We start from the raw sequence: 26,454 nt of genomic DNA, 5'->3' as shown, positions 1-26,454 counted from the left end.
GTGAGGAAATCCCGACTCGGAAACCCGGGCCCTCACATCTGCACTGTGGATCCGTCTCCCTGGATCCTTAATTAGCCTTAACTCTCCACCACCTGCCATGCTAGGTCCATCCAAGGTATCCACCACCTTCTCATCCAAGCTAAGAATAGGGCCCGGTGTGTGACAGTCACTTAGCAAACACATTTGGAGTGCTGGATGCATCGTCTTTGAAACCCAAAGGGGTATCTTGTTGGGAAGAAGCACGGCAAAGTCACTCCTGCTCTTAGAAGAAGAAGTGCTAGGGCTGGACAGACGCTCAGGGGTCAGCAGCACTGGCTGCTCTTTCAGAGGACCTGGGTTCCATTCCCAGCATCCACACGGTTGCTCACAAACATCTGTAACTCCAGTCCCAGGGGCTCCAATGCCCTCTCTGGCCTCGGCCACTGCATGTGCATGGTACATAGACATAGGCATGGACAGAACACCCTTCCAGCATCAAATAGTGTTGTAAAAAAATAAATTAGTTTAAAAGAAAGACCCGCACTGAGCTGTGTGGAAGTCATTCGCTCTAGCATCTGTCTCCAGAGGGTGAGGTGAGTCTTTTCTGACTTCCCGTCAGCTCCAAGAGCCAAGGCCTGCTCTGACAGGTCCCTGAAGGCCCCCTCCCCTTCAGCTGTGCTCACAGCACCTGCTGTCTTCCCACCCGGGTTCTGCCAGAAGGTGATGGATCCTCTTCAGCCACCACTGAGAAGATATCAAAGTGATTTCTCCTTCCACCCCTACATTAGCAGTGCGCCTATGGTGCGCCACCCCCCCCCCCCCCGTGTTCAGCCATGTTTCAGGAAGACATTCCAGGCACAGCCTCCTGGTCAGTGGCTACCTCGAGGGTGGGAGGAGCTGACAAGCAGCCAGCATGCATTTCATTCGGGCACCAGCACCACCTGCCAAGCTCATCGCTGGCACACCATCTCGGTTTCACTCTTTCCCCGGTCAATGTGGAGCGCCTGTGGCACTGCCGTTAGCGTGAAGAGCCAATCGTTCTCAAAATGAATCCCAGCAAGACGTACCGTGACCTGGGCGGAGTCGAGGAACTGCAGACCAAAATAGTCGGTTTCCACCAGGTCCAAGTGGTACACGATCTGGTCGAACAAATCCTGGCCTTTGGCATGTTTCTGGAAGACAAACAGGAGCATGAAAACTAAGGGTATGATAGATGGATAAGAAACAATATTTTTAAGAATCCTTTTCTCTCCATAAATTGCATACATACATACTTTGTAAATCACTAGTCTTATTTAAGTAAGAATTAAAGACACTCAAATCCCGTGGGTTCCTATGAGATTACAGACCCCAGCTGAACACTGTCCACCCTTCTCTTACAAGAAGGAGGCTGTCTGGATGCATGACCTTTTGGTAGGAAGCTTTGCCCAGACCAGGCAACCCGCAAAGAGGTGTGATGGGCTCTCCTCCAGCACAGCCACACCTGAACTGTGCTAGTTTCTGTCAAATGGCTCGGCCAGTCCTCTGCTTTTACAGGGCAATCAACCAAAGCCCAGGGAAAAGAGAAGACCTGTCAGAGTGTGCAGCCATCCAGCTAGGGCTCAAACCCAAAGCCCAGGTCCACTCCAGGGTTCTGTGTGGTTCGCAGATGGAGCACGAACACAAGAAGAGAGACAGATGTAGCGGCCACACCGGCTACTTAGAAACAGGCATGACCTTGGAAAATCACAGCTCTGGCTTCTCCCTCTGCCTTGCAAAACAGGCTGGTGGCAGATGCTTTCCCCGCCTCCTTTTAGGAAGACAGAGATCTCCAACAGAAAGCTGCTGCAAGAAGACTCAGACCTTTAGCTAACGAGGAGGCTTATTAGTACCCATGGAAGCAGAATGCAGGCATGTGTGTGTCTGATGCAATCTACACCACGGCAAACACATTTAAGCTAGGTGTCAAAGAAAACACTGACAAAGAAAACAAACAGCAACTTTATCCAGTGACTGGGGAACCTGCTCCTTATTACAAACACGGGCAATCAATGGGGAAGCAGCTGGCATCACCCGACCCTCCCCTGTAGGGAAGAGCAGGTAGCAGCAAACACACAAATTAACTCAAGACGGACCAGGCCTCAGTGGAAGAGAGAGAACTATGAAACGTCCAACGATACGCAGGCACTTCATGAGCGTGGCTGAGGGGGTGGTTGACGGGAGATGCCATCAACAGTATGAGCCAAGTAACCAGAGCAACAATGAACTAACTGTATATTCACGAGAAGCTTCGGTACTTCAAAGGCACTAAGATGTCAAAAATTTGCAAAGGCAATTTAGAACACGGGGGAAGTTTGTAAATCATATATCGTCGTCACCCCAGCCCATGGGGGAAATGTTCCAACACCATTCAAGAAGACCCAAATGCACAGATGCTCAAATCTCTCATACACATGGCGAGTAAGTTAAGCACATCCTCTTACATGACTTAAATCCTCCGGAGGACTCATGACATCTGAGACAGCACAGATGTTATGTGAAGAGCTGTTCTTGCTCCACGGTGCTGTCTAGACAATGACCTAACGTAAAGAACATATAGAAGCGTCTATACGTGTTCGGTACTGACACAGTTCTTTGTCAGTCATTCAGCTCCAAACAAGGATGTAAAGGGCCAACTATGTCTGATAGAGACTTTTATCCAGAAAAAATAAAAGAATTATTCCAATTCCATAATGACAAGTATCCAATTGAGAGCCAGCAGAAGGGTGCATATGGTGTTCTGAAGACACGCCAGGGTCCAATAAACACCTGGGAAGGTGAAGATTCAGCAGCCACAGGAACAGGCAAACCACAGCAACAAGCTGAACCCCGCTCCATGCCCACTCAGATGGCCGGAAAAGACAAGACCTAAGGCCAAGTGCTGGACACGCTACATCCCTCATATACCGCTGATGGAGTAACAGACTGAGGTCACACTGGAAAAGGCTCTATCAACTCTTGAAATGGTGACGTTCAGATGAGCACATGGCCTGGAGTTCTGTCTCGAGGCATATGTCCAGGAAAAATAAAAATGCATGCTCATGAAAATGCTGTCCATGGATGTTTGCAGCTTTATTCATTTATACCGAGAAGGCAGAAACAACTGAAATGGCCATCAATGGATGAAAATACAGAATATTCATTTGGTAGACTATTACTACACCATGAAAAGGACTGGAATACTAATGTATGCTACCACACAGATAGACTCAGAAATTGAGTGACAAACTCCCAATTTGAGTGGGACAGCTTCAAATTTCCTGCTTCACTGAGAAGTCTTCCAAACACGCTAGGTCAACAGGCTGAAGATGGATGCCCCAATGTTACAGAAGAACTTTGGGTGACTGTTCAGGCAGTCAGATATCTCTGTCATTTCTAGTGTATTAGAAATTGCTTACAATACATTTCTCTGTTACTCAGGTAATATCATATCCTTCTGGGATCTTGAATGGAGTTGAAGACTAGATAGTTATAATTATAGTTTTCCCTAGTTATGATAAGAGATAAATTAGAAATGAAACTTTAGGCACAAAAAATAGAATAGATGGAGTATTTTCTTTAATTTTGCCAAATACAAATAGACTGAATATTATAACTATAATTCTTGCTTGATACCTGTTTTGTTATATGTAATTTTACATATGTTAAAGATAAACCTTCCTTTTTAATTAGACAGAAAAGAGGATATGCTATGGGATGCCCCTCTGTAAGCTATGAATATGTTTTATTACCACTAGTTAATAAAGAAGCTGATCTGGCCAATAGTCAGGCAGAATAGAGCCAGGCAGGAAATCCAAGCAAAGATAAAGGGAAAAAGAAGGCAGAGTCTGGGAGACACCAGAAACTAGAAAAGCAAGATGTGAGGTAATAAGCCTTATGCCTCGTAATAAAATATAGACTAACTGAAATGGGTTAATTTAAGATGTAAAAGCTAGTTAGTAATAAGTCTGAACCATTGGCCAACAGTTTGTAGCCAATATTAAGTCTCAGCGTGGTTATTCAGGAACTGACATCGGGGAGAGAAACTTCCAGTTACAATTTTGCATCTACTAAAAGCCTCTGGACTGGACACTTAGAAGGTGATGAACACCATGTGAATCCCAGTAAATCTATTAACATACTAAATGCATGTTTCCTTTATTGAAGAATTTCAATATGTAAAATAATCAGAAATGAGGACACTGCAACATCAATATTTCACAGTCCGAGTGACTGCAGAATGGCAATTCCCATCCTATCAGGTAACCAGCCACTGTGGCAGAACATCCAACTTCCTGAGTCGACAAATGGCTTCAGTCTCTCCATAAAATCCAGTCTAGAAAAAAACCTCTAGGAACCCCGTCATGAAAAGTACTCCATTCCTAGTACAGGAAGGAGAAGAGATGGGGTATGGAGAGGCATCCCTAGGTTCGAAGAGCTAAAAGACTGTGTTAGAAAATGCAAGGTCAAAACACACGAACACACTATCTAGGATATACACTTGGGTGAGAAAACTTGAAATGAATAAGTGACCGTAATAAAGTCAAGGTCACTGGTGCTAATGAGGAGAAGGGCACACAAGGCAGGTGGGGGAGTGGGAGGGAGAGCACGCCTGACATGCATGCAGCATCCTATCTCAGGAGACAGGGTGTCTGCCTTCTAATACCCCAGTTTTCTCTGCGCCTCTCCATCTACAGGGCACATACAAAGTAAAAACTCAGGGGTGTGGATGAAGCTTCATGGTAGAGGACAAAAGCAATATCACAAGGTCTTGGGTTCCAATCCTCAGCATTCACAAGACTACAGATTAGACTCTCTCCTTTCTGGACCAACTCCTCTGAAGGCAACAACAACAGAAGCAGAAGACTAAATGTACAATGAAGGTCTCTACAATGCATCCCACTGGAGAAAACAAGCCAGCTAACATCCCAAGCACAAGGACAAAGGACAGTGGCCCACCAGCACTCCAGATGCTGCCCTACCAGGAGAGAGGACAATTACAAAGAGGGAGATTAGTGTAAAGAAGTAAATGAGCTTTGATTCCAACTACATAAAAGCACATGCACTGTAGGACTGGCAAGATGGCGCCGTGGATCAAGGCACTTGCCGCACAAGTCTGACGACCTGAGGCAGAGCTCTGGAACCCAAGTAAAGGTGGAAGGCGAACGTCATGGCCACAGAATGGCCCTCTGGCTTCCACACAGACACCATGGCACATATACACCCTCCCCCTGCCACATGCACCAGGCACATACGATAATAATAAAGTGTTAAAACATATGCACTGTATATTATGAACTGCTTTAGAAAAACAGGATATTTCCTGAAATAAAAATAGACATATTCAAATGGAAAACAGTGGATGTTTTCTGTTAAACTTCTCTTTAAAATTGACCTTTGGACAGCTGTCAGACAACAAATACGATTGGGGGAGGAGGAGGGGGGAGCCCAAACTCGGGCACTCTGCCTTCTTGCCCATAACAAGCAATCTTCAGGCTATGTTCCCTGTTGCTCTCCAGTGCAGCCAGCCGCAAGCAACACCTGCTATTGTGGAGCCAAGGCTTCATTAAGGAGTTCCTAGTGGGACAGAACTAGTTAAGAAAGGCTTTAGCAGCAGGACAAGGCAGAAGACTGAGGCCGGGGGGAAGCAAGAGACCATGCTCGGGGCCCAGATGGACTACCCGCTGTGACATGAGGCAGTCATAATGCCCCCCAAACCACTATCCCCTACCCAAACTTGTCCGTAGGTGTCCGCATGGTGCCCTGAATATGTAGGGCCACAAAACTCAAGCAGCCCCAAATGCACTCTGCACCCCACAAAACTCAAGCAGCCCCAAATGCAGTCTACACCCCACAAACCTCAAACAGCCCCAAATGCAGTCTACACCCCACAAACCTCAAGCAGCCCCAAATGCAGTCTACACCCCACCTGTGCCTCTCTGCTTGGATTCAAGACTTACCCTCCAATATATGATCTCGTCAATCACAGATTATTAACAGATGCTGCCCAGCAAACAGGGCCAGCGCACACCACCACTTGACTTCATTCCCAACACTATTCCTCCTGGATCCTTAGTGTAGAGGGAAGGGAAGGAACCTTTTCATGGGAAAGCGATCCCCCTGTCATGCCAGACCCTCCCTTGGTGGATCCAAGGCTGCCTCCTGTGTATCCGAAAACACTATCAACTGTGTTCCTAACTTATCTTTTGCTGGAATAATGAATCCCCAGCTGCCCTTGCCAGCTTCACAGAGAGGGGACATGAAGGCAAGACTGGAGGGGTCCTCACAGCAGACGCTCAGGGGGTCACTAGAAGGATGAAGATGGGAGGGTTGGGGGCACTGCACTAGAGCCCACTACCTCTCAGGCCACCTACCCTATAAAGTCAGCTCTCAAACAGCAAGAGGCTCCAGATAACTCAGTTTACCTGTTCTGTCAAACACCTCATCACATGGAGCTCCCTCCTCCCAGCCCCACAGTTAGGGGCATGCCTGTACCTTTACACAGGATTACTTTGGGGTACAGCTGTCTATACCCCCCATCTCACTCCTACTTCAAGTGAGCACTCCCTGAGGGCAGGACCTAGTTATGCTCACCTGAGTAATCACATCCCTGTCCCTCCAAAGCACAGAGCCCAACTGTCACACATCAGACCCTACATAGGTGAGGCATAGGTGGATAACCAGGGAGCCATATGGTGGGGACTGGGCTCAAGAAGGAAATGCAGGGGATGGACTGCGCCTGGTACCAACCACAGACTAATGGCGCATCACAAGCGGCACGTCTAAACACGAAAACATGCTCGTTGCAATATTTTCCAATTTTCCAATCCTGTATTCCGCGAACCCAGCGCCTAGGGAACCAACTGTACTTCCAAGGCCATTTACCTAAACACGATTTTGTTGCAATTATGTGAAGTGCTGTCTAATGGTTAACATAGGAGATAAGTTACTGTGGAAGCCATTCCTGATGCTCTGAAATAAACCAAGTCTCCACATCGGTGCCAGATTTAGCCCTTCACTCATTTAACAAGCATTTGCTGATCGTTCATCAACTTCCAATCACCCGTCCAAGTTCTGGAGATGTAGCGGTGGGAGTGGGGGGGTGGTTAAAAACTGAGAATGTGGGCGCACACACCTGTATCCAAACCTTGGCTGGTGGAGGCAGGGAAGTCAAGGGCTCAGGGCCATGCTCTGCTGTGAGTTCTAGGCCAGACAGGACTACAGGAGCTCACGTCTCAAAACAAAACAGAACAACAATAACAATAACAAAGCCAACAACAACAAAAACCAGTACAGCGGCGAATGCCCTTGATGCCACTATCTGGGTGGCAGAGGATGGTGGTTATGCGGACCAGCCTCGTCTACTGAGCAAATTCCACATCAGCAAGGGCTACAGAGTAAGACCCTGTCTCAAAATACAATTAAAAACCCTGGGCTGGAGAGATGGCTCCACAAATTTAGGAGTATTTGCTGCTCTTCCAGAGGACGTGGGCTTGCTCCCAGCACCTATGTTAGGGAGCTTACAAGTGCCTGCAACCCCAGCTCCTGGTGATCTAACACCCACTTCTGGCCTCTACGGATAATGAATGTACTCACATGCACAAACCTACACTCAGGCACATAGACACAAGTAACAAGAAATAAAAACAGAACTTACTTTCAAAGGCTAAATAAATAGTCTGAAACCAGGATAGCTATTCCCTGCTCACTGCAGGGAGTCCTCGGCAAATGAACACTTGCTGAGCATCTAGGTTGTGAAAAGCAGCTTAGGACACACACACAACATGTACCTTCTGCTCTCTGAGGCTGCATGTCCTGAAAGGGATGCCATAGTCAAGCCTACAGTTCTAGAATGCAGTGATGCTGTGCCTATCACCAGACTTATATGCCAAGTTGCCCCCCAATAGAGCCGGCTCTAGCAAGCTCTGCCTTGAATTCTTATAGCCCTAATTATTTTTTTAAATATTTATTTATTTATTTGCATTGGCATTTTGCCTGCATATATGTCTATGTGAGGGTGTCAAATCTTAGAGTTACAGACAGTTGTGAGCTGCCATGCAAGTGCTGGGAATTGAACTAGGGTCCTCTGGAAGAGCAGACAGTGGACTTAACTGCTGAACCAGCTCTCTAGCCCCACAGCCCTAATTCTTATGCTTCCCACCTCGACATCTCATTTTTCCCAAGGACGAGCAGCTTTGATCAGTGTGCCTCTTTGTAGCAGCGCCTTCTGATTTGACGGGAGCTGAAAATAACAAGCTCGTTAAAAGCTGCAAGGAGTCCACAGTTGCCAACCAAAGCTGGGCAGGCAGGCAGACAGCTACTAGAGAAAGGCAGGGACTCTATGCTGTCTCTGCTAGCCAGCCAGGAGGCTACTGTGCTGACTCACAGGTTCCTAGCCCTGTTTCTGATAAGGGAGACTGCTGGATGGCTGGCGTTTTCACCGCGAGCCCTAAATAAAGGAACTGCGCGACCTTAGATAAGATAACATTGGCAATGTCTTACTGCAACCCACCCCAGCTGCGATGCAAACAGGTCAAACTTAGTTATAGATCAAAGACAGCAGGAGTCAACCGTCCGGATCTCATCCATCTCCAAAATAGAAAAAACCAGGCTTCCCGGGTAGACTTCAAAGGAAGAGGGAAGCTAAGCTGTGCGTGCGTGTTCAGTGAGTGAGTGTGTACTTTCTAGTTGGGAGCTGAAGTGGAAAAGCACAGGGTCTAAACAATGAGAGCGACTGCAGGAGCCCTCTCAATGCACCTGCTCCACATCCGTCACACGGCATGTCCCTGTGTGCCCCTCTTCCCTCCCATCTCCATCACTTCATACCCAGGCGACAGCAGTGGCCCCGAGGGGTCCCAACACCTCTAGGTTTGCATCTGCCCACTACCACCCTACTACCACTGCTACTGCGTCTCTGAGAGAAGCTGTTATTCAAGACGGCTTTCTCTGCTCCAAAGTACCCACCAGGGAAGCAAGCATGTGCGCCCTCCAGCATAATCAGGGACTTTGCGAAACCATCCTGGCCCAAATTCTGAGAAGTTCTGCCTCTCCCTAGGGCTCTACAAGTACCCTGAATTTCAGTCAAGTTCTGAAGCCTGACGCCCTCCAAATACAGTATCCATGCCGCCCTCCGTGGTGGCCCTGCCTGTACAGTCAGACTGTGTCTTCTCTCCTTCGCCTTAGGTTCTCTTCTCCTGCCCCGATTCCTATCCTGACTCCAGCAAGTCAAACCCAGGGCCAGCACCTTCCCTGCTCATCATCTGTCCGCTGCCATTAGAGTCTGGAAATTGACACAAGTATTAGCACCGACATAGACTAAGGAGAATCCTCAGTCCCCATGAAAGCTTTCAAATGGCCCACTGTTTCAGAAGTCTGATCTCGCCATTTCAAAGGCGAACTTATAGAAAAGAAAATATAGAATTTTCTATAACTGGCTGGAACCTGAGAGCAAAACTCTTGTACAAGCATCACCCCCGACCCCAGAACGCCTCATCTCTAACACCTATTATGACACTGGTGTTTTATAAATCATATCCCACCAGGCAGTGGTGGCGCACGCCTTTAATCCCAGCACTCGGAGGCAGAGACAAGTGGATCTCTGAATTTGACGCCAGCCTGGTCTACAGAGTGAGTTCTAGGACAGTCAGGGCTACACAGAGAAACCCTGTCTTAAAAAAAAAAATAATTTCCCATTGGGGCCTAATGAAAATCTATTTATTTATATGTTTTCTGTTTACTTATCTATTTTGAAATATTTTACTGGAGCTAGTACTGATCAAATTCAGGGTCTTACACATGCTAGAAAATGCCTTATTTTATTTAGACGGGGTGTTACTAGGTAGTCCAGGCTAGAACTATGGTGTTCCTGCCTCCACTCACTGAGTGCCAAGATTACAGGCATGTGCCACCTTGTTCTTTTAAATAAGAACTATACATAATATACATGAAATTCCCATGCAAGGGTCAAAAGAAAAAACAAAAACCTTTAAAAAATAATTTTGCAGGGCTGGCGCTCAAACACAGGACCCTGAACAAACGAGGCAGACATTCTACCGAACTGCCTCCCAGCTGCTATGCCCCTCATTTCTGAACCTATGACAGCTGGGTTTTCTGTTTGTTTTCAAATATGCTACTATTAAGTTTCACCATCCTTAAATTGGCCTGAGATCTGTTGTACATTAAGTACATTAAGAGTTGTGCCTGTTATTTCATCTCTCACTGATCCATCTCACTTTTATAACGCAGAAGTGCCATAGGCAGACCTGGCAAGTGGGTTGGGGGGTGATACCGGAGTACCGGACCCACCTGCCTCATTAAAGGCCCTGTTATAAGTGTGCAGCTGTTCTAACAGCCTGCACCCCGTGCCTCTGTTGGGTCACATGCTGCATTAGAAACCCAGTTCTACGACCCCTCCAGCAGACTGAACACGACCTTCACCACTCTTGAGAAGGTGGCAATGCTCTCGTGGGCTCTGTCAATCTTGTTCATAGCTGTACCAACGAGAAGGCAAGGGGGATGCCTGTCAGCTGGTGCCCCACCCCCAACAGAGCAGGACCTGCTTTCACCCAGACCTCCAGCCCCGCCAGGACGCAGACCTAACACCATGTGCTTTGAGTCAAATGCTTGCCACAGCACAAGGTGTCGAAGGTCTAATAATCCATCAGAAGGAAGACTGAGATTAGCCTGGTTTGGGATTTTTGTAACCCTACCTTGATCTCTAAAGATCAGTTTCCTTCTCTAACGTGTTAATACCCCCAGTCTAACCCTGTCTCAAAGCCCGGCCTGGGATCATAGCTGGCTTCATGGCTGCTTGTTTCCAGAAGGCCCTGCCTCAAGGCTAGAGCCCACAGATTCTGGGAAGCACTTCTTTCATGTTAGTCACGGCTCTCCCAAGCCCTACTGCACTTGTCAGTTTTCTCTCTCTTTTTGCTTGTCTTTCCTTCCTACCTTCTGTTAGCAGAGCTGTTGGGGAAAAGAAAATAGCTCTCTTTTAGAGATTCACTCATATCCCAAGTGACCCTAACAAAGCCCAGTTCAGAAAGGAGATTTCTTCATTGTTGCCACATGCTGATCAGAAGAGTGTGCACCAGTGACACTGGCCCCCTCCACCCCAAGTCCACCTTCAGGATCCTGACATAAGGTTAAGGTTTAAATGGGTAGGGAGGTAAGAATTATCCAGAGCCAAGCGGTCCTGGTCAAGTGTGGTCCCACCCGCCATGGACCCATCCATGCCTGGTCCCAGTCTCTGCTGCCAGGTGTCGTCAGGAAGGTATGAAATGTCGTCTAACTGGCTGGCACCAGGCTTCAACACTTTCCTTCTTCCAACCTGAGGTTCCTGGGGAAATTCTAACTCCTAGGGACTATTGTTTTAATAGTCTGATGGCCAAAAAAAGAGGTCAGAATGTCTCTTCAGGATATCTCCATTCCTGCCAGGACAGCTGCACATTCCCCACCTCTACTTTCCTTTTCAGTGTGGTGGTGTTCTAGTACCACGGAGCGTCCACTTGCCAGTTTTCTAGCAACCTTTGTTTTAAAAAACAACAACAACAACAAAACAAAAACAAAAACCCTAGCTCTGTGTTAGCTACATTCACAGCCAAATTAGCCTAGGCATGTCCCCTAAACACATGACACCTAGTTGGGAGTGCTCAGGTCATTGGGGACATGCCCTTGGAGGGGTTTATGGAACTCTATCCAAATCCCATCTGTTTTTGCTTTCTGGTTCACACATAAATGTGTTTTTTGTTTGTTTGTTTTTTGCTCTGCCACCTGAGCCTACCATGATACGCACCTGCTTACTACAGGCCCAAAGCAATGGGACCAGCTGCTCTTGGACTATAACCTGCACAAACACAGGCCAAAATAAAGCTTTTTCTCTTGCAAGTAATTACTTTGAATATTTTGTGACAGAAACATAGAATAACTAGAAAGGTCCTCATTGTCGATACAGCTAAGTCATCATAAACAAAGAAGATAAAGATGTCATAAACACAAACAACCAAAATTACCAACTAAGTCACCTTGGAAGAAGAAATACTATTTCAGCAAGTAGAGTGAGATCAAGATCTCTCAGAGATCGAGATCACTCGCTGCTCTTGCAAAGGGCACCCAGATTCAGTTCCCAGCATCCACATGGTGGCTCCCAAATGTCTATAACTCTAGTTCCAGGAAATACAACACTGTCTTCTGGCCTCTGCAAGCACCAAGCATGCACATGCTCGCCTCTGTCTCTCTGTCTCTCTGTCTCTCTGTCTCTCTCTCTCTCTCTCTCTGTGTGTGTGTGTGTGTGTGTGGTGTTGTGTATGAAAACAAAATCTATTTTTGGAGACTAAAAACTCAATTGTAAGCCAGTGAGGGATACACACCTGTAAACACTGCACTTAGAAGTCCTAGACAGGAAGTTCCCAAGTCCAAGGCCACCCTGCCTTAAAACATGCCCTCCCTAAAGGAGATAGAGCCTCATACAAGTCATATGGTCAGATTATACAGTTTCTGACTGGCAGAACAAGCATTGGAACCCCAAGACTTCCAGGCTTTATGTGTACAATTCTTTTCATCTTAATCCACAGCTTCCTGGGCCATCTCATTCACCACCTGGGCTCTGAATGCATGCTAAGTGTTCTGTACACAAGAAATATTTATTGGTGAGCATGGTTGTGCATGCCTTTAATCCCAGTACTCAGGAGGCCTACATAGAAAGATCATATGTTTGAGGCCACATAACAGTATGACATGTTTGAGGTCAATCTATGCTACACAATAAGGCTGTCTTAAAAAGTAAAGGCATGCTGGGCCTGGTGACAATTGTCCTTAGTCCTAGTTAAGAGGCAGGGGCAGGTGAATCTATGTGAGTTTGAGACAGCCTGGTCTACACAGCAAGTATTACACAGCCAGCCAGCATTGTATGGTCAGATACTGTCTGGGGGAGGAGGGGAGAGGAAGGAGGAAAAGTAGGGAGGGAGGGAAGGAAGGATGTTCTTTTAAGTACAGAAAAAGAAGAAAACCACAAATTTCTTTCCTGTGCTCAATCCAACCCATGACGACCAAACACTACCTGCAAACAGGAGTCTGGGTCTAACTGGGACAGAGCCAGAAATGAGGGAAGGAGAGGAAAGTCCCCTCTGGACAGCTGGGAAGTCACAGCAGGGTGGAAAGTAGATGATCTGCTCCCACACTGCCACAGAAGTCCAGGCACTGCAGGGCACTGAGCACCAACAGTCCGGGCAGCTCCTAGAAATCCAATTCTACTAAATCAGAGCACATGCTATTACCTTCCTGGTTTGCCTGGCTACTAGTCTCTCGGAAATCAGAGGAAACGACATCATCACTGCTCTTCATTCTGAACAACAAGGAAGCAAGAATCCTTTTAAAAGGGCGTCTTGGCTAGGAAGTCAGTGCAAGGGGAGTTGCTGCCAGGTCTACATGACCCCCTCGGGCCACTGCAAGGGCCCTGGATAAGCTAGTCCCCACATGGGGACTGGGAACTGTCCTACCACAGAGCCGCAGCCGTGCTCACATCAACTAATGGAGAGACCAATAGAGAACATGGAGGCTTTGTGTTGTGTTATCGATTGACTATTGACCAGCCTGCCCCAGCTGATAAGCAGTCTTTGGGCCAAGCTGTATTTAGATCTGGGCAGAGAGTCAGGACTCTTGGCTCCTCCCTCGGCACCTCTCTCACAAAAAGCAGTGAGGAGCACAGGATTCTATCGGCCTGGATCCTATGAATATTTCCTTGGATGGGGGGTGTGAGTGAGCAGGGATTAAACCAAGGGTCTCACATATTTGAAGCAAATGCTCTCCAATGAGCCACACCTCCAATCCCTTGACGATATATAATATATAAATTATATAATATATAATATATATCCATGAGGATACGTAATGTCTGCTGGTGAGCTCCATGTCCATCAGCTGATACTTCTACCCAGAGGTGTGAGCACAACTCCTGACTTAGTCTGAGGGATGGGCCTCCCACTTATTCCTCAAGATGCTGGAAAAGAGAACAGGATTCCCAAAGCTCATTTTTGGGGATGCCCTGAAACACTTCAAATACGCTTCCTACTCTTCAGAGGGACAGTCATACTGCCCATGGACTCCTCACAACCTACTACACTACCCCACTGACAGAGACCTCCCTAACGCCAGGGCCTGGGGACATTCCACTTGCCTGGTACCATGTCACCTGTCACAGTGCTTCTGTCCCACAAAATTCTCTCAGTTCCCTAGCAAATGGGACAGGGACAGGAAATGCTCTGAGCAACCTGGAAGGCTGATGCCTCCTACACGAAGCAGGAAGACTGTCCCGACTTTTAGGCCACGATGCTATTCACAAAAACAAAACCACAAGCAAGGAGGAGCTGGGAGAGAGTACTTGTAGACCCAGCACTCCAGAGGCTGGGGACCAAAGAGCTGGCGTTTGAGACCAGCCTAAGCTACACCGGGGGGGGGGGGGGCCCTGACTCCAAACATCAACAACAGCTACAATAATAGGAGCAAAGTACACAGGGACTTGAAAAGTACCAAGTGGCAGGGGCTTCTGTCTCAGTTTTCCTGTTCTCCTTCCAAATAGTAGTATCTACAACCTGGCTGCAAATTCTGCCACACCACTGCTGTCAAGAACAGGTCTTTGAAACTAGGCAGTGGTGGTGCACACCTTTAATCCCAGCACTCAGGAGGCAGGTGGAGGTAGCAGATTTCTGTGAGTTCAAGGCCAACCTGGTCTACAAAGTGAGTTCTAGGATAGCCAGAGCTGTTACACAGAGAAACCAGGTCTCAAACAACAACAAAAAACAAAACAAAACAAAAGCTGACTTAGCTTCAAACAAAATGAACATGATATTATGGATGTGTTGTGTTTTCCAAAGTGAAGTAACAGCCCTCTGGGAGGCTTACTCAGGAGAAAGATTCATCCAGCATGCAAAAAGTCTATGTACCCTGAGGCTACCATGCTCGCCAGGCCACGTCTAGATGTTCCTGTCCCAGCTGGGCCAGCCTTCCAATCATCCAAACACAATACGGCCCCACCCCATCCTGGTCTAGCACTCATCTGAGCATCTCTGAGGAGCCTAAGCAGATGCCCCAAGGAGCAGAAGGGGCTGCCAGCTGAGCTCCACTTCAATTCTTGACCAACATAATCCACAAAAAAGATTCATAAGAAACGGCCATTTGAGGCTCAAAGCACTCTGTGAGAAGTTTATTATGTAACCTCAGATAAGTGGAATAAAAACCAGACACAGACACAGCTTATGTATGTAGCATATGTGTGTACGGCAAAGATTTCATACTTATCAGCTTTCTCCAAATGTAAAGCTAAGTTTCTCAAGAAACACCATACGGTGATGCTAACGTGGGTATCACCTGCTTGGAAACAAAGGAGAGCAGGATAAACCAACTTATTCTTGAAAAGGGAGGGAGGGAGAGAGGGAGGGAGGGAGGGAGGGAGGGAGGGAGGGAGGGAGGGAGGGAGGGAGGGAGGGAGGGAGGGAGGGAGGGAGGGAGGGAGGGGAAACTAGAAATTCTTTTGAAGGCCACCAACTCTGTTGAGGAGAAAATACTTAACTATCTGAGGCTGCCTTAGACACACCATTAGTTCCAGGGAAGGGGCTGCACCAGCTCACAGAGAGAGATCCACCAAACACAATGTGTGACCTACAGTGGCTTCTGAATCAAGTGAGGAAAAAAAAAACCAATAAGAAGGTTTTTGTAGACAAATATAGAGAGAAGACTGCTTGGCTTTTGTTTGTGGTGATGTTAAGAAATCACTGCTTTGTACTGAACATGATAATGGCACAGGGATGCATCTTCTGCATGAGTATTTGTCAGACGTGACCATTTAAGAAGTAAGAGCCTAAACAAATTATGAGATTTGCTTTAAAATATCCTAGAAACTGGGCCAGGGTGTGGATTAGAGATAGAGGGACTTGTGCAGAAAGTCTGAGGCCCTGGTTTTGATTCCTAGTGCCACTAAATCAATCAATCTAGGAAATAAGAAATGGGTATTCTAGCTGGGCAGTACCCCAGCACTTGGGAGGCAGAGGCAGGTGAATCTCTGTGAGTTCAAGGCCAGCCTGGTCTACAAGTAAGTTCTAGGACAGGCTCCAAAGCTACACGGAAAAAACCTGTCTTGAAAAAACTGAGAAAGAAAAAAAGAAGAAAAGGGTGAGTATTTTGTTTATTTTAGTTACTTCCCTGTAGTCTCTATTTACATTCAGATTTCCCCAGAACAAGCAATTAATAAAATCTCACAAGGTACAAAAGGGTTGGAGATTGGAGGAGGGCGGCAACGTGAGACTGAGCCCTGCTTCGGAGCATCCAGGGCCGCTGTTGGGAAAAGGGATTCCCATAACCACCGTGAAGATGATCAGGTTGTAGGATGCAGAGAGGAAAAATTACTCCAAACCATGAACAATTAATTTCTCTCTATATCATCATAACAAAATATAGTACAAAGAGTTCTATGAGGCCCAACTCAGCACCCAAGAGTGCACACCCAAGAATGTACCCCAAGGCACATTCCACCGCTGCCCAGTGCCCTGTGCAGCCTATTCAGGTGATCCACCGTACACTTTGTGCTCAATTTCACAGACAAAATGAGGTCCTGTTACAGCAAGTACGCAGAGTAATAATGTTTCGCTTTGGACACAATGGAGTCACCTTTTCTTATCACCCAGCATCAGGGAAACAATGACTTTCTCCCTCAGAACAGTTCTGAAGGCCGTACGACTAACTTCTGACCTTGAACTATAAAGCACCACCATCCTTCCTGCGGAGGAGTAAAGACGTCTGATGTGTAACAGGACAAGCTCCTACAAGGGCAGCTTTGGAGAGCCACAATACCTGGGTCCGAGTTCAACAACCTGATCTAAAAACTTGCATTTGACAGCTGGGGCCGACAAAGCATGAGGCAGGTAGGTCCCAGTTTCCAGGCAGCCGCTTTGGAGCTAAGAATAGAAGGCAAGCCTTCTGAGGACACCAGCAGACTTTCTTAAGACTGCTTCAACAGCCTGTCCTAAGCTAGCTACGTCTGCCAGGCAAGAGGCCTGCTTTGCCTTCTGCGCCCAAAACGCTAAGAACCAAACATGGGACACTGCAAAACCAGATACTTCGGTGCTAAAAACTGTTATCCCTCGCCTTTAATCCCAGCACTCGGGAGGCAGAGGCAGGCGGCTCTCTGTGAGTTCGAGGCCAGCCTAGTCTACAAGAGCTAGTTCCAGGACAGGCTCCGAAGCTACAGAGAAACCCTGCCTCAAAAACAAAACAAAATGAAACAAAATCACTATAAGTGCTTGATTTGGAGACCTACTTCTTCCCCTCCTCTCTTCTCCTCTCCTCCCCTCCCCCCCGCCCCCTCTGGTCAAGAAGGAGACAGGGCAGGGTAGGCAGTCAACCTACCACCACAAGAAAAAAAAAAAAAAACAGAAATAAAATGAAATAAATTGGTGCCCAATGGAAGAGAACATGCAATTAAAATGATGGATGTCTTCGTATGGCGGGGGAGGGGCAGGAACAAGCTGCTGGGAGAGGGGCAGCCTGAGAATAAATTGCAGAAGTACTTTTTGCTGCCAGATTGCAGACACCTCTCTCCCCATGCAATTCTGCCAGGAAACAACTCTACATCAATAAATATGTAGCATATCCCTCCACAGAAGCCAGCCAAGAAATGTGAGCGGAAAGAACCAGGTTTTGGTGGATGTAGATGTCTCCCCAAACTGTCCTGCAACTCAGGCCGAGTGAAATGTGCTGTGAGAGATACAGAGATGACTTGGCCAGGAAAGCACCGGTCCTGCAAACACAAGGACCTGGGTTTGGATCTCTAGAACCAATGTTTAAGAAAAGAAAAAATATGGATTGTGGATCACAGAGAAGACAGGTGGATTGTGGATCACAGAGACAGGTGGATTGTGGATCACAGAGAAGACAGGTGGATTGTGATCACAGAGACAGGTGGATTGTGGATCACAGAGACGGGTGGATTGTGATCACAGAGAAGACAGGTGGATTGTGATCACAGAGAAGACAGGTGGGTCACCAAACCTCATTTGGCAGCTTAACAAAACTATTGAGTTTAAGGTTCAGTGCAAGACCCTGTCTAAAAGTTAAAATTAATAGAATGTTGAAGAACCATTACAGGAACGATACCAGACACCAACTACTGCTCTACGCACACATGCACACACCCACACTACAAAGTACACACACACACACACACATATGCACAGAGTGAGGCACGTTCATGCGAACTCGTACCCAGTACTCTGCCCTGAGTTCAACCACACTTTTCAACCATGAAGGAAGATTTTCGGGTCTGATTGCACACTTGTAACACAGGTCAATGAGGACATGGGCTTGGGTTTTGAGTCCTGACTCTTTTGCAGCTTGGGTGGAGTCTTATGTCCAAGAGTTTCTTAGCTAGTAAAGATGTTCTAACAACTATACGAAGCCAGGTGACGAATTTAACAGGGGCCTTGCCCAGAGTCCACCCACTGGACACACCCTGTGGCAGCAGCCTTGGTTTAGGTAGCACGCCTATCAGCAGTGGGTGGAGATAGGCTTCTTAAGGTTACATGAGAGCAGTGTTGCAGGCCAAATTGCACACTGCACTTTGACCTCTTCAAATTCTTACACTGAAGCCTTGACCTCAGAATGTCACAGTATTTGGAAACAGGGCGTTTAAAGAAGCAGTTAGGTTGGAATAAGGCTATCATGATGAGCCCTGCTCCGCCTGACTGGTGTGTCTATAGAAAGAGGAGACGGGCTGGTGAGATGGCTCAACAAATAAAAGGTCCTTGCTGGCAAGCCTGCTGACCCGAGTTCAAACCCCAGAACCCACACCGTAGAAGGGCAGAACTGATTCCTAGACGTTGTCCTCTGACCTCTACATGGACGCTATGGTGCAGCTGCGCACACGAACAACACATAAATTAATAAATACATGTGAAAAAGAGGAGAAGAGAGAAGAGGGGAGGACGAGACAGGACAGGACAGACACACACTGAGAGACACAGGGATTTCACGCCCTGAGGAAAGTCCATGGGAAGACAGGGAAAAGGCAGCACAGGTAGCCATTCTCAACGAGGAGAGTAGCTTAAGGAAACACTGCCATTAGCACTGTAGTCTTAACACGTTGTAAGAGAGTAGACTTCTGTGGTTTAAGGTTCCCAGGCGACATATTAGCTAAGGCTGCCCTAGCTAATGAACGAATATATAGCCTGAACTGATCATCTCCTGTAACCAGGCAAGACTTCAAAGGGAGGGACTGGGATACCAACCCAGCCACGTAACATTTGATCTACAATTTGTCCTGCCTACAAGATATGCTGGGACAAAGGTGGCGCAGAAATTATGGGAGTGGCCAACCCATGACCGATCCAGCCTGAGAGCCATATTATGAAGGGAACTTATTCCTCACACAGCCTAGAGGGCCAGGACCCTGAGGCTGGACAGCCCAGAGATCCTGGATAGAACCAAACATGACTTGCAAAAAAGAAAAAAAAAAGTCAATGAAGTGATTCCTAATGATATCCTGGGACGCTCATAGATCATTGCCTAGTCCAGCTGGAAACAGATGCAGAGACCCACAGGCAAACATCAGGCGGGCTTTGGGGAATCTTGTGGAACAGGGGGAGGAAGGGCTATGATGGACACATACGCCTCTGGTCTCTGACACTCTATAAAGAGAATAATAAACACAGTTGTCAAATTAGCCTGTATTTAGGACTTTCAGGATCACACCAATTGTAACGCGCAGAATTTAGAGTGGTTTCCGCAGCCCTGAATATGTGTATAAAAGTTTCAGAAAGGTTAATGAGTGGGAAAGCCCGTGAAGATTTCCCTTTAATAGCGTTGGTGGTGAGCTGTGCTGCTAAAATCGACCTAACACTAACTGAGGCGTCTATTCATTCATCTGATGGGGGCACAGACACAGGGAGCTGTTTTTATAGGTAACCTTTAACTTTTGATCTTTCTTTCTCAAGTGGGTGGTGGTAAATCTGTAGTTTGGGGGGATTGTTTTGTTTGCTTTTGTTAGTTTTGTGTGGTTGGTTAATGTAGGGGATGGAGATGGCTCAGCTGTTAAGAGCACTTGATGCTCCTGCAGAGGACACAAACCTAGTTCCCAGCAACCACATGGGACCTGACAACTACCCGTAACTCCAGTTCCTGAGGACCCTACACCCTCTATATAGCAAGTTCCAGGCCAGCCAGGGCTACATAGGGACAGCTTGTTTCAATAAAAACAAACAAAAAAAAGGAAAAGTTACTACCCATATATGAGAAGGCAGAGAGCAGCCAGGTGTGTAGCTCACACTCAGTGGGAGAGCACAGAGAACATATGTTCACACAGAGAAAAGAAGGCTCCCCTCAGGTTTGGGTCTGCAAGGAGGGCACCAACATATCTCCCCGAGGCACACGGTTGACATTTAACGTGCTGCGGTGAAAATCTTGGCCGTGAGTCTACCATACAAAGTCAGCCTCGCCCAGCCATTAAGTAGGGGGAAAAAATCACACCCCAATTACATATGCATTTTTGTAAGGGACAATGGAATGCCAAGCAGGGCACGATCTTCAACTAGGACTATTTGTGAAATGTTGCTTTAAAATAGAATGCACATGTAGGAAATTATTTACAGAACTGAACACCTAAGAACAGATATAGTAACTGCCTGGGTTGGTCATAAACTAACCTCAACTTGCACCAGTCTGGGCAGAACGTACCTGCAATGGCATGGGGTGCCAAGGCCTTGGCACTCAACTAGACTTGAGCCACCCCAACCCCATGCCTTCTAAGAAACCTAGAGAACACAGAGGTGGGGGGGGGGGCCTTCAATAATTGAGTTGTCACACATTCTGCACAACTTCTAGTGGATGGTGCAGAGGCAGAAAATTGATCCTAAGGGATAGGAGGGGGTGACACACAGAGCTAAGGAAGTGACGCTCTGAGGATATGCAGAGCACACAGCATACTTTTACGGTGTTTGAAGAAAATCTAGAAATATGAATTTTTACATACAACAGGTAGTTTCTTTTCTTTTTTTTTTTTTTTTTTTTTTTTTAATTTTGCTTAGACCTCTAGTTGACTCTTTTGAAAAACTGAAGAGTGACACATACAGAAACTGTCTGGGCCCATTCAAGACCTCCCCAGGTGAACGCCCTGGGGAGGCATCATCTAGGACCAGAACCAAAACCTTCCTCATCCTGACTTCAAGCTGCTGGAGGCTTCCATGTGCCTCGCCCCAGGCCCCATCCTTCCCTTCCCTCTCTCAGCACCGCTGAGTCATCGCCTCTGTTTTGAACTCAGTATCCATGGACTCCCAGGGTGGTTAGCTTTCACCGGACTGCAGGGAGAGCACCCTCCGAGTCCCAGCCCGGCCTGCATCCTCGAACAAAGGCACAGGTGGACAGGTGGCACTTCACCACTCTAAAAGGAAGAGAAACGAGATCCACTGAATTCACCTTTTGTGTGCTCGCCCACGGAAGAGAAAGACCTGGAACGGGGAGCGGGGAGGAGATAAGGAGACTAGATGACGGGCGGGCGGCGCTGCGGTCAAAGTCAACGGAAGGGGAGGGTCCACTTCCTGATCAAAGGGACAGAAAAAGGACAGGGCAGTGGCAGATGACAGAGGGAAGAAGCCAAAGTTCACGGTGCCCAGGAAAGCAGAGAGCGAGCAAGCCCAGACTATAGCCAGGGAGACTGGAATGGTCCCCTGTGCCTGCCCCTGGGGACAGCAGGCAGGTTTCCAGGAAGGAGTCTACAGAGCACTGTGTATGCGCTTTTTTTCCCAGAGAGCTTCCCACTGGCTTTTCTGTGTTTGTCTTCCCTGCTTGCTAGCCCCCTGCCACTCTCAGGGAGGCCGCACTTTCCTTCCCTGATGAACTGCCTCTGTTTACACCACTGAAAAATTTACATTGTGGACAATTTCAGATAAAAGGTCAATGGAACAGTAAACACCTGACCCTGGACTGTAGCCATGGTCACCATCCCCTGCCATCTTTTCACCCCCTGGCCCTCCATTGATTTCTTTTTTTTTAACATTTCTTTTTCAAGATGGGAGCTGAGTAGTGTTTCTATAGAAATGCACGCATCTGAGCTGTCTGGAAACATCTGAGCGACCTTCCCTCCCCCATCCACACAGAGGCAACAGCTATTCTGATCCGCTTCCTCCACAGATGAGTTCTGTCCATTCAGAACCGCACAGAAACGGAATCAGGGGCTACCCTTTCCAGTAAGGTTAATGTCGCTCAGAACAATGGCATGAATACCAAAACGAGTTTTCATTCTGAGCTAGGCACAGTGGTGTGCACCAGGCGTGGAGGCTGAGGCAGGAGGACCACTTGGCCCAGACTGCACAACACAAGAAAACATAGGTCTTATTTTTTAAAACAGAAAAGAAGGAGGACAAGACAGTGTTTAGACCAAGCTGGCATTAGGACATCTCTATCACTTTTCCTGTGCTTACCTCTATAAATACCTATAAAGCCTGAAAATCCACATTTCAGATAGAAATAATCCCTACTGGGGCTCAGAGGTGCGGTTCTTAATGGCCGCTAGAGCTAGATGGCTTCCCTGTGCTGATGGTACAGGCTCCAGCTTCTGCACCTGCGCTGTCCATGAGCATCTGTGCAATGCCATCCTCAGAAAAGCAAAGTGGACTGTTACAGTCTTTCCCTCCGGTGTTCTGTCTCAGCAGTTTACGGGTAAAACCATAAAACCTAAAGTGTTCTCTATGATTGTAGAAGGCACTGTTTCTCATAAATTGGCAGTCACTCAGGAGAAAGATGCACATTATAGTCAGCCTTGACTCGGTTTGTACCTGGCTTGATTCAGCGTACACAGCATCACTCAATAAATATCTGTGTTTTTTTTTTCCTCTCTCTCTCTCTCTCTCTGCAAAGCATTGACAAGTTCCATCTTTAAGGCAACAGGGCAGAGAGTAGAAACTGCCTCTCTTTGATCACCTGTACCAGCTGGTGACAGTGACGTTACAACTGTGCTCAGGTACGCTGGGCTCAGAGTTCACCTGTCAGCCAGCACCTGACAGGAAGCAAGTATCTCACAACATCGACTCTGGCTGTGCTGTTTCCATTTCCCCGACTGGTTCTCCTGGCCACAGGTTCCATTCAAACCTTCCTAGAGCTCTCCCTAGGGGCCTGACCTACTGGTCCCTTGTGCTGGCTTTATATAAACCAACCAGGAATAAACCCAGGGTATATGGCACCTTAAATAAATATTTGTATATATAAATATATCAAACTACAGAAACTAAGATCCAGGGGACCTTTCTTTAAGGTAGTCCCTCTCTGGGCTCTCAATCTCAGCAACTTAGCATACAGAAAACAGGGAGCGACATCTGCCCTTTGCTCTAGGTTCCACCACTCACTCCTGCCACCAAATTCACTGACTTCCAAGTCACCAAGCACCCACTCTTCCCGTCCAGGCCCAGCACCAGACTAATTAACAGCTGCAATTCAGCTCAGCGGTGATTGCCTGCTGCCAGTACCCTGTAACTCCTAACTCCGCTGCTCTAGATCACCTCGTGCCCACCGCTTTCCTTCCCACCCCTCCAGCCCCAGGATTCCAGGAGTCGCTGCTGCACGGCTCAGAGGGAGAGGCTGTGCTTGAATGGACCATCCACTCTGCAACCAAAGCCTCTTTTTTTCCCAAATCAATTCCACAAAGGTTCATTTGTCCAGCAGGGACAGTACTTGTCATTCATGGTGACACAGTGAAGAGCTGGCTCCCAGGTCAAAAGAGTCAGAGAACACAGGTCTCAGCCTCCGTATTAATTTGCTCAAGCTGTCGAACACAATACTACGGACTGTGGTTGAAACAGCAGTAATGTATTTCCTCCCTATTCAACGTGGAGATGGAGCTAGTTTGGGTAATGCATTTCCTCCCTATTCAACGTGGAGATGGAGCTAGTTTGGGGGCCTCTTGCCTTGACTTACAAACGCTCACCCTCTTTCTGGATGCTCCCTGTGTGTCTGTGTCCTGATCCCCTCTTTGAAGGAAGACAGCAGCCATGGTGGACTGAGGACCGTCTCCACACCTTCATTTTAACGAAGGGAATATGAACTCGGATGTCAACGTACGAATGTGCAGAGAAGAAGAGCTTGATTCAGCTCATGACAGCGACCTCCTCAGCCAAATGGGAGTGGCAGTGAGCGCTGTGTGCCTCATCGGAGTCTCAGGAGGAGGGCTGAAAGCACTCAGGAAGATTCACAGACACTTACAGGCTACAGGCCAATCCTCTGTCCTAGGGTGAGCCACACGCACTCCATGCCTTCTCTACCAGAGCCACTCTGGATCCCTGCGTCACTAGAGACAAGTTAAGGGTCCTCTTCCCCATGACGAAGACCAGACTCCCTCTGCTTTTCCAAGAAATACAAGAGGCAGAGCAGAATGAAGACAGACAGCATGTGTTTCCACGAGTTCACTTCTTACAGGTATAAACAGGATGACTGGTTGCGTTGTTTTGTGATCCTGAGGGGAAATGGTCTCCTTCTTGATTTAAAAAGCACAGACCTGTCATGATGGGATAAATACCTCTCTTAATAGGAAACAGTATTTCCCTCCTTTTTCTATTAAGCAACCAGACCGCTCTGTTCTCGTGCTCCAAGGAAAGCATGTCATTGCCTAAAGTGGGTGGAGGATGGTCACATGTGTGTCAGGGGAGGTATATGGGGAATGTATGGGGAGGGCAGACCTGACTGCGGCAGCCAGCCTGTGACACCAGATGTCTTCCTCAGTCACTTCTCGAACTTTGCTTCATTATTTTTAAGTTAGCACACCGATTATTAATATATTCGGGACATTCTCCTTTTTAACATTTTAGGATTACTATTTTGTGTGCAGGACCACTTTGCACCATGTGCGTGCCTGGCACCCACTGAGGTCAGTGGTGTTAGTTCCAGATAGTTGGGAGCTCACCATGTGGGTGCTGGGAACGGATCCTAGTCCTCTGGGAGAGAAAAAAACCTGCAGAGCCATCTCTCCAGCCCCACCATTACAGCATTTTTAAGGACTATGTTCTGCTAGGTCGCCTCTCCCTTTCATCTCTTCCCAGCCACGCTTTGCCATCCCTGATCTCTCCTCACAGGCCCCCAGTCTCTTCCATCGCCCGTATGTGCTCTTGCCCGTCCCATACCCACACCCACCCTCTACCCCATCTTTTATTACCTGCTTTATTTTTTTTAGGCTGTGCCTTTTTGTAAACTTTCTTTTTATTTATTCTTTGTGTCTTTCACCTCATGCAGAGCTGTCCCATTCATTTCCTGTCTCTGTGTATCTGTCCTTTGCCCTTGAAGCATCCCCCAAATAAAATTTAAGAGAAAAGGGGGAGGATCTCATCACGGAAGCTGCAGAGTGACAGAGCGAGCCACGCAGCAAACCCTCTTATCCTAGATCTTCACTTGCAAGCGTTCATTGCAAAGAGTCATTGGTCTGGTTCTGGTTTCTGCTACACTGTCGATGCTGGGCCCTCTCTGGGCTCCTCTTGGTAATCCTGTTGCTGCCCTGTGTCATGAGTATCCTGCAGCTTTGGGTCTGCGGGACCAGTCCCTTCATGCGATCTCCAGAAAATCATAGATGGAGAGAATGTTGGGGTGAGCCAACTCATAACCCTGGTTCTGGGCCTGGGTAGTTGCAGGGTTGGCCAGCCCGCCAGCTCTCCCTTGTCCTCACCACCAGGGTGAACTCTCCAGCATTGCCTTGAGTTTACCCTTTAGAGCGATGAGCAAGGGATAGGGCCAGTTCTCCTGCTTTCACATCCTCAGGGTTGGATCTCCCACACCTACACCTTCAGGGACAGCTCTACTGTGTTGTCCAGGCATGGGGTAGGGGTCACTCTCCCCAGTGCTGCAGCAGGTGAGGGGCAGGGCTAGCTCTCTCACTCTCATGACCTCAGTCAGGGCCAGCTCTCCCACCTGCCTCAGGTGATGATGGGCAGGGAGGGAAGAACGACATCTCTCTCCTGCCCATGCCACCACATGACAGATGAGCAATGGGGACAGTCCTTCCAGGCTCACAATATTGGGACTGGCTAGACTACACCTCTGCCAGTGGGGCTGGCTCTACAGCACTGCTCTCCAGAGTGTTGCAGCTGATGGTGGGCAGGGCCAGCTCTCCCACCTGCCTCACCAACAGGATTGGCTCTCTTGTGCTGTCCAGGAGAGGTATAGGGCCTGCTTTCCCAACTTGTACCTGCTTATTCTTTGACAGTCTCTCTCACTAAACCTTCAGGTCCCCGAATCATCCAGGCTGGTGACCAGAGAGCCCCAGGGATGCCCCCCCTGGCTTTTCAGCACCTGAGATTGCAGGCAGGTGCTCCTGTGCTTTTTACACAACCCTGTGGATCCAAATCCAAGTTCTCAAGCTCGCTTGGCAGACACCTGCAGTGGTCCTCAACCTTCCTGATGCTGCGACCCTTTAACACAGTTCCTCATGTTGTGGAGATCTCCCAACCACAAAATTATTTCATT

The 26,454-nt window shown here is 47.7% G+C and overlaps 1 protein-coding gene across 6 annotated transcripts in view; it reads right to left on the bottom strand.

Annotated features, from left to right (window-relative positions):
* Nucleotides 1-26,454, bottom strand: part of Epb41l4b (erythrocyte membrane protein band 4.1 like 4B) — a 149,251-nt gene that overhangs the window by 104,334 nt on the left and 18,463 nt on the right. For all 6 annotated transcript variants that reach the window (XM_057790424.1, XM_057790426.1, XM_057790425.1 and 3 more), the window contains exon 2: nt 1,047-1,151. In XM_057790424.1, coding sequence (XP_057646407.1) covers nt 1,047-1,151 — 105 coding nt within the window. The remainder of the gene's footprint in view (nt 1-1,046; nt 1,152-26,454) is intronic.

This window comes from Chionomys nivalis, chromosome 16, assembly GCF_950005125.1.
Source record: "Chionomys nivalis chromosome 16, mChiNiv1.1, whole genome shotgun sequence".
In the NCBI taxonomy this organism is placed as follows: Eukaryota; Metazoa; Chordata; class Mammalia; order Rodentia; family Cricetidae; genus Chionomys; species Chionomys nivalis.
Note: the sequence above shows the minus strand (reverse complement) of the source record. Positions and strands in the feature narration are given on the sequence as shown.